We start from the raw sequence: 13,041 nt of genomic DNA on the forward strand, positions 1-13,041 counted from the left end.
AGTGTGTGTGTTACATTGTATATAGTGTGTGTTACATTGTATATAGTGTGTGTTACATTGTATAGTGTGTGTTACATTGTATAGTGTGTGTTACATTGTATATAGTGTGTGTTACATTGTATAGTGTGTGTTACATTGTGTATAGTGTGTGTTACATTGTATAGTGTGTGTTACATTGTGTATAGTGTGTGTGTTACATTGTATAGTGTGTGTTACATTGTATAGTGTGTGTTACATTGTATATAGTGTGTTACATTGTATAGTGTGTGTTACATTGTATAGTGTGTGTGTGTTACATTGTATAGTGTGTGTTACATTGTGTATAGTGTGTGTTACATTGTATAGTGTGTGTTACATTGTATAGTGTGTGTGTTATATTGTGTATAGTGTGTGTTACATTGTATAGTGTGTGTTACATTGTATAGTGTGTGTTACATTGTATAGTGTGTGTTACATTGTATATAGTGTGTGTTACATTGTATAGTGTGTGTTACATTGTGTATAGTGTGTGTGTTACATTGTATAGTGTGTGTTACATTGTATAGTGTGTGTGTGTTACATTGTATATAGTGTGTTACATTGTATAGTGTGTGTTACATTGTATATAGTGTGTTACATTGTATAGTGTGTGTTACATTGTATAGTGTGTGTGTGTTACATTGTATAGTGTGTGTTACATTGTGTATAGTGTGTGTTACATTGTATAGTGTGTGTTACATTGTATATAGTGTGTGTTACATTGTATAGTGTGTGTTACATTGTGTATAGTGTGTGTTACATTGTGTATAGTGTGTGTTACATTGTATAGTGTGTGTGTTATATTGTGTATAGTGTGTGTGTTACATTGTATAGTGTGTGTTACATTGTATAGTGTGTGTTACATTGTATATAGTGTGTTACATTGTATATAGTGTGTGTTACATTGTATAGTGTGTGTTACATTGTATAGTGTGTGTTACATTGTATATAGTGTGTGTTACATTGTATAGTGTGTGTTACATTGTATAGTGTGTGTTACATTGTATATAGTGTGTGTTACATTGTATAGTGTGTGTTACATTGTATAGTGTGTGTGTTACATTGTATAGTGTGTGTTACATTGTATAGTGTGTGTGTTACATTGTGTATAGTGTGTGTTACATTGTATAGTGTGTGTTATATTGTATATAGTGTGTGTTACATTGTATAGTGTGTGTTACATTGTGTATAGTGTGTGTTACATTGTATAGTGTGTGTTACATTGTATAGTGTGTGTGTTACATTGTATATAGTGTGTGTTACATTGTATAGTGTGTGTTATATTGTATATAGTGTGTGTTACATTGTATAGTGTGTGTTACATTGTATAGTGTGTGTTATATTGTATATAGTGTGTGTTACATTGTGTATAGTGTGTGTTACATTGTATAGTGTGTGTTACATTGTGTATAGTGTGTTATATTGTATATAGTGTGTGTTACATAGTGTGTGTTACATTGTGTATAGTGTGTTACATTGTGTATAGTGTGTTACATTGTGTATAGTGTGTGTTACATAGTGTGTGTTACATTGTGTATAGTGTGTTATATTGTATATAGTGTGTGTTACATAGTGTGTGTTACATTGTATGCTGGGTGTGTCGCACTAATAGACTCCATGTTGTGTTTCTTCCTCTAGGATTTGTGTTGCAGTTTCTTTGATCCCAGAAAATGTGTAAATCCTCCATCAGTCACCCGGGAGGTCAGAGGAGCAGGAGGTGGTACGTCTCTCACCCCTCCCAATCCCGATTCCCCCCAATCCCGAGTCCCCCCCAATCCCGAGTCCCCCCCCAATCCCGAGTCTCCCGAGTCCCCCCAATCCCGAGTCCCCCCAATCCCGAGTCCCCCCAATCCCGAGTCCCCCCCAATCCCGAGTCCCCCCCAATCCCGAGTCCCCCCCAATCCCGAGTCCCCCCCAATCCCGAGTCCCCCCCAATCCCGAGTCCCCCCCCAATCCCGAGTCCCGCTAGAGTCCCTCCAGAACCTTCTAAAGCCGTCATGAACTCTTCATAATCTTTATATTACCAACTTCTTCATAATACAGACCGGGCGTCACTTCATATGAATCCCCCCCTCCCCCAACATATAAAAGGATGGACTACCCCAATCCCTTCATCAGTGTATCTTCCTGTCCTCCGTCCCTAATACCCCCACCTGTCCCTCCTCCCTTCCCTAATACCCCCCACCTGTCCCTCCCCCCTTCCCTAATACCCCCACCTGTCCCTCCTCCCTTCCCTAATACCCCCCCACCTGTCCCTCCTCCCTTCCCTAATACCCCCACCTGTCCCTCCTCCCTTCCCTAATACCCCCCACCTGTCCCTCCCCCCTTCCCTAATACACCCACCTGTCCCTCCTCCCTTCCCTAATACCCCCCCACCTGTCCCTCCTCCCTTCCCTAATACCCCCCACCTGTCCCTCCTCCCTTCCCTAATACCCCCCACCTGTCCCTCCTCCCTTCCCTAATACCCCCCACCTGTCCCTCCTCCCTTCCCTAATACCCCCACCTGTCCCTCCTCCCTTCCCTAATACCCCCCACCTGTCCCTCCCCCCTTCCCTAATACCCCCACCTGTCCCTCCTCCCTTCCCTAATACCCCCCCACCTGTCCCTCCTCCCTTCCCTAATACCCCCCACCTGTCCCTCCCCCCTTCCCTAATACCCCCACCTGTCCCTCCTCCCTTCCCTAATACCCCCCACCCGTCCCTCCCCCCTTCCCTAATACACCCACCTGTCCCTCCTCCCTTCCCTAATACCCCCCCACCTGTCCCTCCTCCCTTCCCTAATACCCCCCACCTGTCCCTCCTCCCTTCCCTAATACCCCCCCACCTGTCCCTCCTCCCTTCCCTAATACCCCCACCTGTCCCTCCTCCCTTCCCTAATACCCCCCCACCTGTCCCTCCTCCCTTCCCTAATACCCCCCCACCTGTCCCTCCCCCCTTCCCTAATACACCCACCTGTCCCTCCTCCCTTCCCTAATACCCCCCCACCTGTCCCTCCTCCCTTCCCTAATACCCCCCCACCTGTCCCTCCTCCCTTCCCTAATACCCCCCCACCTGTCCCTCCTCCCTTCCCTAATACCCCCCCACCTGTCCCTCCTCCCTTCCCTAATACCCCCCACCTGTCCCTCCCCCCTTCCCTAATACCCCCACCTGTCCCTCCTCCCTTCCCTAATACCCCCCCACCTGTCCCTCCTCCCTTCCCTAATACCCCCCCACCTGTCCCTCCTCCCTTCCCTAATACCCCCACCTGTCCCTCCTCCCTTCCCTAATACCCCCCACCTGTCCCTCCCCCCTTCCCTAATACACCCACCTGTCCCTCCTCCCTTCCCTAATACCCCCCCACCTGTCCCTCCTCCCTTCCCTAATACCCCCCACCTGTCCCTCCTCCCTTCCCTAATACCCCCCCACCTGTCCCTCCTCCCTTCCCTAATACCCCCACCTGTCCCTCCTCCCTTCCCTAATACCCCCCCACCTGTCCCTCCTCCCTTCCCTAATACCCCCCCACCTGTCCCTCCCCCCTTCCCTAATACACCCACCTGTCCCTCCTCCCTTCCCTAATACCCCCCCACCTGTCCCTCCTCCCTTCCCTAATACCCCCCCACCTGTCCCTCCTCCCTTCCCTAATACCCCCCCACCTGTCCCTCCTCCCTTCCCTAATACCCCCCCACCTGTCCCTCCTCCCTTCCCTAATACCCCCCACCTGTCCCTCCCCCCTTCCCTAATACACCCACCTGTCCCTCCTCCCTTCCCTAATCCCCCCCCACCTGTCCCTCCTCCCTTCCCTAATACCCCCCCACCTGTCCCTCCTCCCTTCCCTAATACCCCCACCTGTCCCTCCTCCCTTCCCTAATACCCCCCACCTGTCCCTCCCCCCTTCCCTAATACCCCCACCTGTCCCTCCTCCCTTCCCTAATACCCCCCCACCTGTCCCTCCTCCCTTCCCTAATACCCCCCCACCTGTCCCTCCTCCCTTCCCTAATACCCCCCACCTGTCCCTCCTCCCTTCCCTAATACCCCCCACCTGTCCCTCCTCCCTTCCCTAATACCCCCACCTGTCCCTCCTCCCTTCCCTAATACCCCCACCTGTCCCTCCTCCCTTCCCTAATACCCCCCCACCTGTCCCTCCCCCCTTCCCTAATACACCCACCTGTCCCTCCTCCCTTCCCTAATACCCCCCCACCTGTCCCTCCTCCCTTCCCTAATACCCCCCCACCTGTCCCTCCTCCCTTCCCTAATACCCCCCCACCTGTCCCTCCTCCCTTCCCTAATACCCCCACCTGCCCCTCCTCCTTTCCCTAATACCCCCCACCTGTCCCTCCCCCTTCCCTAATACCCCCCACCTGTCCCTCCTCCTTTCCCTAATACCCCCCACCTGTCCCTCCTCCCTTCCCTAATACCCCCCACCTGTCCCTCCTCCCTTCCCTAATACCCCCACCTGTCCCTCCTCCCTTCCCTAATACACCCCACCTGTCCCTCCTCCCTTCCCTAATACCCCCCCACCTGTCCCTCCTCCCTTCCCTAATACCCCCACCTGCCCCTCCTCCTTTCCCTAATACCCCCCACCTGTCCCTCCCCCTTCCCTAATACCCCCCACCTGTCCCTCCTCCCTTCCCTAATACCCCCACCTGTCCCTCCCCCTTCCCTAATACCCCCCACCTGTCCCTCCTCCCTTCCCTAATACCCCCACCTGTCCCTCCCCCTTCCCTAATACCCCCCACCTGTCCCTCCTCCTTTCCCTAATACCCCCCACCTGTCCCTCCTCCCTTCCCTAATACCCCCACCTGTCCCTCCTCCCTTCCCTAATACCCCCCACCTGTCCCTCCTCCCTTCCCTAATACCCCCACCTGTCCTATTTTACCGGCTAACTTAGCTTATGTGTCCTCTTCTCACCTGTCCTACCTTCCATGGTCCCTCATAGACCTCCAACCCCCGTCCCGATCTTCCTTCTCCTCCCATAATCCCCTCACTGTCCTCTCCTCACCCTTCTATCCCCTCAGTCCTCTCCTCCCCCTTCTATCCCCTCGGCCCTCTCCTCCCCCTTCTATCCCCTCGGTCCTCTCCTCCCCCTTCTATCCCCTCGGTCCTCTCCTCCCCCTTCTATCCCCTCGGTCCTCTCCTCACCCTTCTATCCCCTCACTGTCCTCTCCTCACCCTTCTATCCCCTCACTGTCCTCTCCTCCCCCTTCTATCCCCTCACTGTCCTCTCCTCCCCCTTCTATCCCCTCAGTCCTCTCCTCCCCCTTCTATCCCCTCAGTCCTCTCCTCCCCCTTCTATCCCCTCACTGTCCTCTCCTCCCCCTTCTATCCCCTCAGTCCTCTCCTCCCCCTTCTATCCCCTCGGTCCTCTCCTCACCCTTCTATCCCCTCACTGTCCTCTCCTCCCCCTTCTATCCCCTCGGTCCTCTCCTCCCCCTTCTATCCCCTCGGTCCTCTCCTCCCCCTTCTATCCCCTCGGTCCTCTCCTCCCCCTTCTATCCCCTCGGTCCTCTCCTCCCCCTTCTATCCCCTCGGTCCTCTCCTCACCCTTCTATCCCCTCACTGTCCTCTCCTCCCCCTTCTATCCCCTCAGTCCTCTCCTCCCCCTTCTATCCCCTCAGTCCTCTCCTCCCCCTTCTATCCCCTCACTGTCCTCTCCTCCCCCTTCTATCCCCTCAGTCCTCTCCTCCCCCTTCTATCCCCTCGGTCCTCTCCTCACCCTTCTATCCCCTCACTGTCCTCTCCTCCCCCTTCTATCCCCTCGGTCCTCTCCTCCCCCTTCTATCCCCTCGGTCCTCTCCTCACCCTTCTATCCCCTCACTGTCCTCTCCTCCCCCTTCTATCCCCTCAGTCCTCTCCTCACCCTTCTATCCCCTCAGTCCTCTCCTCCCCCTTCTATCCCCTCAGTCCTCTCCTCCCCCTTCTATCCCCTCAGTCCTCTCCTCCCCCTTCTATCCCCTCGGTCCTCTCCTCCCCCTTCTATCCCCTCGGCCCTCTCCTCCCCCTTCTATCCCCTCGGTCCTCTCCTCCCCCTTCTATCCCCTCGGTCCTCTCCTCCCCCTTCTATCCCCTCGGTCCTCTCCTCACCCTTCTATCCCCTCACTGTCCTCTCCTCCCCCTTCTATCCCCTCGGTCCTCTCCTCACCCTTCTATCCCCTCACTGTCCTCTCCTCCCCCTTCTATCCCCTCAGTCCTCTCCTCCCCCTTCTATCCCCTCGGTCCTCTCCTCCCCCTTCTATCCCCTCACTGTCCTCTCCTCCCCCTTCTATCCCCTCGGTCCTCTCCTCACCCTTCTATCCCCTCACTGTCCTCTCCTCCCCCTTCTATCCCCTCAGTCCTCTCCTCCCCCTTCTATCCCCTCGGTCCTCTCCTCCCCCTTCTATCCCCTCACTGTCCTCTCCTCCCCCTTCTATCCCCTCGGTCCTCTCCTCACCCTTCTATCCCCTCGGTCCTCTCCTCCCCCTTCTATCCCCTCACTGTCCTCTCCTCCCCCTTCTATCCCCTCACTGTCCTCTCCTCCCCCTTCTATCCCCTCGGTCCTCTCCTCCCCCTTCTATCCCCTCACTGTCCTCTCCTCCCCCTTCTATCCCCTCAGTCCTCTCCTCCCCCTTCTATCCCCTCAGTCCTCTCCTCCCCCTTCTATCCCCTCACTGTCCTCTCCTCCCCCTTCTATCCCCTCACTGTCCTCTCCTCCCCCTTCTATCCCCTCAGTCCTCTCCTCCCCCTTCTATCCCCTCAGTCCTCTCCTCCCCCTTCTATCCCCTCGGTCCTCTCCTCCCCCTTCTATCCCCTCACTGTCCTCTCCTCCCCCCTTCTATCCCCTCACTGTCCTCTCCTCCCCCCTTCTATCCCCTCACTGTCCTCTCCTCCCCCTTCTATCCCCTCAGTCCTCTCCTCCCCCTTCTATCCCCTCAGTCCTCTCCTCCCCCTTCTATCCCCTCAGTCCTCTCCTCCCCCTTCTATCCCCTCAGTCCTCTCCTCCCCCTTCTATCCCCTCAGTCCTCTCCTCCCCCTTCTATCCCCTCAGTCCTCTCCTCCCCCTTCTATCCCCTCAGTCCTCTCCTCCCCCTTCTATCCCCTCAGTCCTCTCCTCACCCTTCTATCCCCTCAGTCCTCTCCTCACCCTTCTATCCCCTCAGTCCTCTCCTCACCCTTCTATCCCCTCAGTCCTCTCCTCACCCTTCTATCCCCTCAGTCCTCTCCTCACCCTTCTATCCCCTCAGTCCTCTCCTCACCCTTCTATCCCCTCAGTCCTCTCCTCACCTGTCCTTTCCTCTCAGGTTGTCTGTTCCTCGTCTTTCTATAAGAAGACGGATTGGACAGTTGCGATCGCCTTTCCTGCGAGAACGCTCGTTGCAGATTCTGAGACCTTTGGCAAAAGCCGGAATCCCCCAAACCAGCCGAGTCAGCAAGGTGAGTAATGAAGGGCCAGAGCATCTCGGGGGGGCCTGCGGTGTAGATTGTGCGTCTCTGGGGGGCCTGCGGTGTAGATTGTGCGTCTCTGGGGGGCCTGCGGTGTAGATTGTGCATCTCTGGGGGCCTGCGGTGTAGATTGTGCGTCTCTGGGGGCCTGCGGTGTAGATTGTGCGTCTCTGGGGGCCTGCGGTGTAGATTGTGCGTCTCTGGGGGGCCTGCGGTGTAGATTGTGCGTCTCTGGGGGCCTGCGGTGTAGATTGTGCGTCTCTGGGGGGCCTGCGGTGTAGATTGTGCGTCTCTGGGGGGCCTGCGGTGTAGATTGTGCGTCTCTGGGGGGCCTGCGGTGTAGATTGTGCGTCTCTGGGGGGCCTGCGGTGTAGATTGTGCGTCTCTGGGGGGCCTGCGGTGTAGATTGTGCGTCTCTGGGGGGCCTGCGGTGTAGATTGTGCGTCTCTGGGGGGCCTGCGGTGTAGATTGTGCGTCTCTGGGGGGCCTGCGGTGTAGATTGTGCGTCTCTGGGGGGCCTGCGGTGTAGATTGTGCGTCTCTGGGGGGCCTGCGGTGTAGATTGTGCGTCTCTGGGGGGCCTGCGGTGTAGATTGTGCGTCTCTGGGGGGCCTGCGGTGTAGATTGTGCGTCTCTGGGGGGCCTGCGGTGTAGATTGTGCGTCTCTGGGGGGCCTGCGGTGTAGATTGTGCGGCTTGAAGACGACATTTCCAATATATTTTAGGCACCCTTGTGGGTCCCTGTAATGAGGAAAATCTGGTGTAGCTGCTCTCATCTCTCCGGCCTCCACCATTCCTGAGGTTTCCCTTGTGGTGGAAATGTTATGAAGATGTATGTAATATGTATTGTCATAGTGTAGCGTAGTGTTAGTTCTCCCGCTCTAAAGAGCTGACTGGGGCGGACTGGCGCTGGGTGAGTCCCGTCTGGTAGTGGAAAACTTCCTGGGATTGGAGAGAGGTGTTTGCAGAGCGGGGATGTGTCCCCCAGTGAAAGTGCCCTGTGTGATGCACAGAACGATCGTCTGGAGGGGATATGATCGCTCTGCAAGGACATTATCGGTTATGGGGGGATGGGCGGTCTTGTCTCTGCTGTATCTGATCAGCACAGGTCGGAATTCGCAGCACACGTCTGCAGATAACCTCCCATCCCCCAGGAACGGTAGTATAATCCGGGTATGTGTTGTTCTCTGGAACAACGCAGAATAAGGATTCCTATCAGCGGTAATACAGAGTCTTTGGGTTGTTCTGGTCAGAGGCGGAGTCCATGTTTGTTCAGCCAATGCAGCTTCCAGGAAAGGCAATACACCCCGTCTCTGCTCAGACACGCCCATAAGACTCCTTTACCCATAATTCATTGGTTGTTTGTATTTACTCATCCTGCTGGAAGGATTTCCTGTGAGGTCATTTCCTGTGAGGTCATTTCCTGTGAGGTCACTGTAACGGTCACCACCGTTTATGACCTTCCATCCCACGACAGCTTATCTGACACACAGACAAACCAGCAGGCCTCCCATTTCCCAGAATAACGAGACTTGCTCCGTGTTCTCTGGTTTCAAATGAAGACAATTTTAATGGTTTCTTCTCAGTCTTATATACAGTACAACCATGTGACCGTATTCAAAGGGACAATGCGATCTCCACCCCCCTAATCACACACTAAGGCTAATTACTTAAACATTCTTTAATCAACAGCATAACAACAAAACACCTTCACCCACTCAGTTCCCTAGGCAGACGTTTCGTCTCCGCATACAGCTTGACACCTATTCACACCTCTGAGCATCAATAGGTTTTAGACAGTGTTATCACACATAAACAGTATTTAGCATGCATAATTAGAGTTCTGGGAGCAGACCTGGGATTAACACCTTTACAGCCATACACAATGGTTAATGGAATCTCTTAAGAGTCTATGCAATTAACACCTTTCTCAAGGACTATGGAATGTCTTCCAGGCCCTGACTCAATTAGCATGTCACTAGTCAGGGCTCATCATAGAATGAGTCACTATTGACTGGTTGGGCCAACATCTTGCAGTATCTCAAAATCCTGCAATACGAACTATCAGTGATGTCAAATCTCATGTAATACATGAATTATGATTCACTTGCCACCCCATGCCCAAAGGGCACAGAGTGGACTCAGACCCAAGAGTTATCAGTGACGCTGACACAGGAGTATCCTCCATCCTCACAAAGTCTTTGGGTGTCCCGGGTCATTCCGTTACAGTCACTTCCTGTGATGTCACTTCCCATGGAGGAAGCGATTGGCTGTTGGAGTCATCACTTCCTGTTTGTTTTCTTTTGTGGTCTCTGAATAAAAAAGCCAAGTCCGGTGCTCGGTGGGGTCAGTCATGTGATGGAGATGAGAAGTGTGGTGGTGTCGGTGTACTCGGGATATGCGGGGAGTAGAGTGATGGGTGAGATTATATCATGAGACGGAACGTGTGGTGATTGGTGAGGTGAATGGGTGGTGATTGGTGGGGTGAATGTGGGGTGAATGGGTGGTGATTGGTGGGGTGAATGGGTGGTGATTGGTGGGGTGAATGGGTGGTGTGGTACAGGAGATATGGAGAGCGCTCAGCGGACAGACGCATTTCCTTGACCCCCATTGGTGACATTCCTGAGGGGTATCTATGATGATTGGCTCACACATCTGCTCTGGTTTCCCTTTGGACAGGCCGTCTACAGTAGAGCTCCAACTCGCCTTCTCTCTCGTCTTTGGGGCCTAGTCAACGAGGTCAGCCTGCCTCACTGGTTGCGGCGTCCCCTCCTCTCCATGTATGTCTGGGCCTTCTCCGTCAACATGGAAGAAGCTGAGATAGAAGACCTGAACCGCTACAAGAATCTGGGGGAGCTTTTCCGACGTCCACTCAAGTCCACAGCCAGAGTCATCTCCGCCCACAACGCGGTACGTCCCGCTCCATATATTCACGTATCTCACATGATGGCGGTCTGTGATGTCACAGCATGACTGACAGAATTGTATGTGATTGTTCTATTCTAGGAGTAGAGCCGCTGTCAATGTCACCTCTAATCCAGGCTGGCCTTCTCAGTAAGTCTGACAGGCTGGCCTTCTCAGTAAGTCTGACAGGCTGGCTTCATTTACCGTAGAACAGATAATAGTCTGTATCTGTGTTCCATGTTGTGACCATCCCCCGCTCACCTGTAGCTTAGTTGTCACCCTGGAAGATTTCCCACCAATCAGCTTTCTCGTGCTTTGTTATCCTGAGTCTGACTCTTTCTTGCCTGTCTATGTCCTGTAGGTCAGTCCCTGCGATGGTCGGGTCCTGCACTGTGGCCGGACTCGGGGCTCACAGATCGAGCAGGTGAAGGGAATCACCTATTCACTCGAGAACTTCCTGGGGCCACAAGACTGGAGAGAACCGGCCAACGTGAGTAAGTAGGAAGATTTACCCCCCACAATCCATTATATTCACTCAATGCAGAGTATGTATAGAGAGCTGTACAACGACTCATCTCCTCTCTGAGAGTCTGTCCCTCATCTCCTCTCTTCCCGGAGAGTCTGTCCCTCATCTCCCCTCTTCCCGGAGAGTCTGTCCCTCATCTCCCCTCTTCCCGGAGAGTCTGTCCCTCATCTCCTCTCTTCCCGGAGAGTCTGTCCCTCATCTCCTCTCTTCCCGGAGAGTCTGTCCCTCATCTCCCCTCTTCCCGGAGAGTCTGTCCCTCATCTCCTCTCTTCCCGGAGAGTCTGTCCCTCATCTCCTCTCTTCCCGGAGAGTCTGTCCCTCATCTCCTCTCTTCCCGGAGAGTCTGTCCCTCATCTCCTCTCTTCCCGGAGAGTCTGTCCCTTATCTCCTCTCTTCCCGGAGAGCCTGTCCCTCATCTCCTCTCCTCCCGGAGAGTCTGTCCCTTATCTCCTCTCTTCCTGGAGAGTCTGTCCCTCATCTCCTCTCTGAGAGTCTGTCCCTCATCTCCCCTCTTCCCGGAGAGTCTGTCCCTCATCTCCTCTCTTCCCGGAGAGTCTGTCCCTCATCTCCTCTCTTCCCGGAGAGTCTGTCCCTCATCTCCTCTCTTCCCGGAGAGTCTGTCCCTCATCTCCCCTCTTCCCGGAGAGTCTGTCCCTCATCTCCTCTCTTCCCGGAGAGTCTGTCCCTCATCTCCCCTCTTCCCGGAGAGTCTGTCCCTCATCTCCCCTCTTCCCGGAGAGTCTGTCCCTCATCTCCTCTCTGAGAGTCTGTCCCTCATCTCCTCTCTGAGAGTCTGTCCCTCATCTCCCCTCTTCCCGGAGAGTCTGTCCCTCATTTCCTCTCTTCCCGGAGAGTCTGTCCCTCATCTCCTCTCTGAGAGTCTGTCCCTCGTCTCCTCTCTTCCCGGAGAGCCTGTCCCTCATCTCCTCTCCTCCCGGAGAGTCTGTCCCTCATCTCCTCTCTGAGAGTCTGTCCCTCATCTCCTCTCTGAGAGTCTGTCCCTCGTCTCCTCTCTTCCCGGAGAGTCTGTCCCTCATCTCCCCTCTTCCCGGAGAGTCTGTCCCTCATTTCCTCTCTTCCCGGAGAGTCTGTCCCTCATCTCCTCTCTGAGAGTCTGTCCCTCGTCTCCTCTCTTCCCGGAGAGTCTGTCCCTCATCTCCCCTCTTCCCGGAGAGTCTGTCCCTCATTTCCTCTCTTCCCGGAGAGTCTGTCCCTCATCTCCTCTCTTCCCGGAGAGTCTGTCCCTCGTCTCCTTTCTTCCCGGAGAGTCTGTCCCTCACCTCCTCTCTTCCCGGAGAGTCTGTCCCTCATCTCCCCTCTTCCCGGAGAGTCTGTCCCTCATCTCCTCTCTTCCCGGAGAGTCTGTCCCTCATCTCCCCTCTTCCCGGAGAGTCTGTCCCTCATCTCCTCTCTTCCCGGAGAGTCTGTCCCTCATCTCCCCTCTTCCCGGAGAGTCTGTCCCTCATCTCCCCTCTTCCCGGAGAGTCTGTCCCTCGTCTCCTCTCTTCCCGGAGAGTCTGTCCCTCATCTCCTCTCTGAGAGTCTGTCCCTCATCTCCTCTCTGAGAGTCTGTCCCTCATCTCCTCTCTTCCCGGAGAGTCTGTCCCTCATCTCCTCTCTTCCCGGAGAGTCTGTCCCTCATCTCCCCTCTTCCCGGAGAGTCTGTCCCTCATCTCCCCTCTTCCCGGAGAGTCTGTCCCTCATCTCCTCTCTTCCCGGAGAGTCTGTCCCTCATCTCCCCTCTTCCCGGAGAGTCTGTCCCTCATCTCCCCTCTTCCCGGAGAGTCTGTCCCTCATCTCCTCTCTTCCCGGAGAGTCTGTCCCTCATCTCCTCTCTTCCCGGAGAGTCTGTCCCTCGTCTCCTCTCTTCCCGGAGAGTCTGTCCCTCATCTCCTCTCCTCCCGGAGAGTCTGTCCCTTATCTCCCCTCTTCCCGGAGAGTCTGTCCCTCGTCTCCTCTCTTCCCGGAGAGTCTGTCCCTCATCTCCTCTCCTCCCGGAGAGTCTGTCCCTTATCTCCTCTCTTCCCGGAGAGCCTGTCCCTCATCTCCTCTCCTCCCGGAGAGTCTGTCCCTTATCTCCTCTCTTCCTGGAGAGTCTGTCCCTCATCTCCTCTCTTCCCGGAGAGCCTGTCCCTCATCTCCTCTCTTCCCGGAGAGTCTGTCCCTCATTTCCTCTCTTCCCGGAGAGTCTGTCCCTCATC

General features: G+C 54.5%; 1 protein-coding gene across 2 annotated transcripts in view; it reads left to right on the forward strand.

The window, feature by feature from the left end:
* Window positions 1-13,041, forward strand: part of LOC120922168 (phosphatidylserine decarboxylase proenzyme, mitochondrial-like) — a 38,975-nt gene that overhangs the window by 890 nt on the left and 25,044 nt on the right. Inside the window, exons 2-5 of one of the 2 annotated variants that reach the window (XM_040334639.1) lie at window positions 1,657-1,738; window positions 7,271-7,403; window positions 10,090-10,320; window positions 10,676-10,804. In XM_040334639.1, coding sequence (XP_040190573.1) covers window positions 1,689-1,738; window positions 7,271-7,403; window positions 10,090-10,320; window positions 10,676-10,804 — 543 coding nt within the window. In that variant the 5' untranslated portion in view covers window positions 1,657-1,688. Of the gene's footprint in view, window positions 1-1,656; window positions 1,739-7,270; window positions 7,404-10,089; window positions 10,321-10,675; window positions 10,809-13,041 lie in introns of both variants that reach the window. The other variant, XM_040334638.1, reaches the window with a different exon arrangement.

The sequence above is a fragment of the Rana temporaria genome, unplaced genomic scaffold, assembly GCF_905171775.1.
Source record: "Rana temporaria unplaced genomic scaffold, aRanTem1.1, whole genome shotgun sequence".
Classification (NCBI taxonomy): Eukaryota; Metazoa; Chordata; class Amphibia; order Anura; family Ranidae; genus Rana; species Rana temporaria.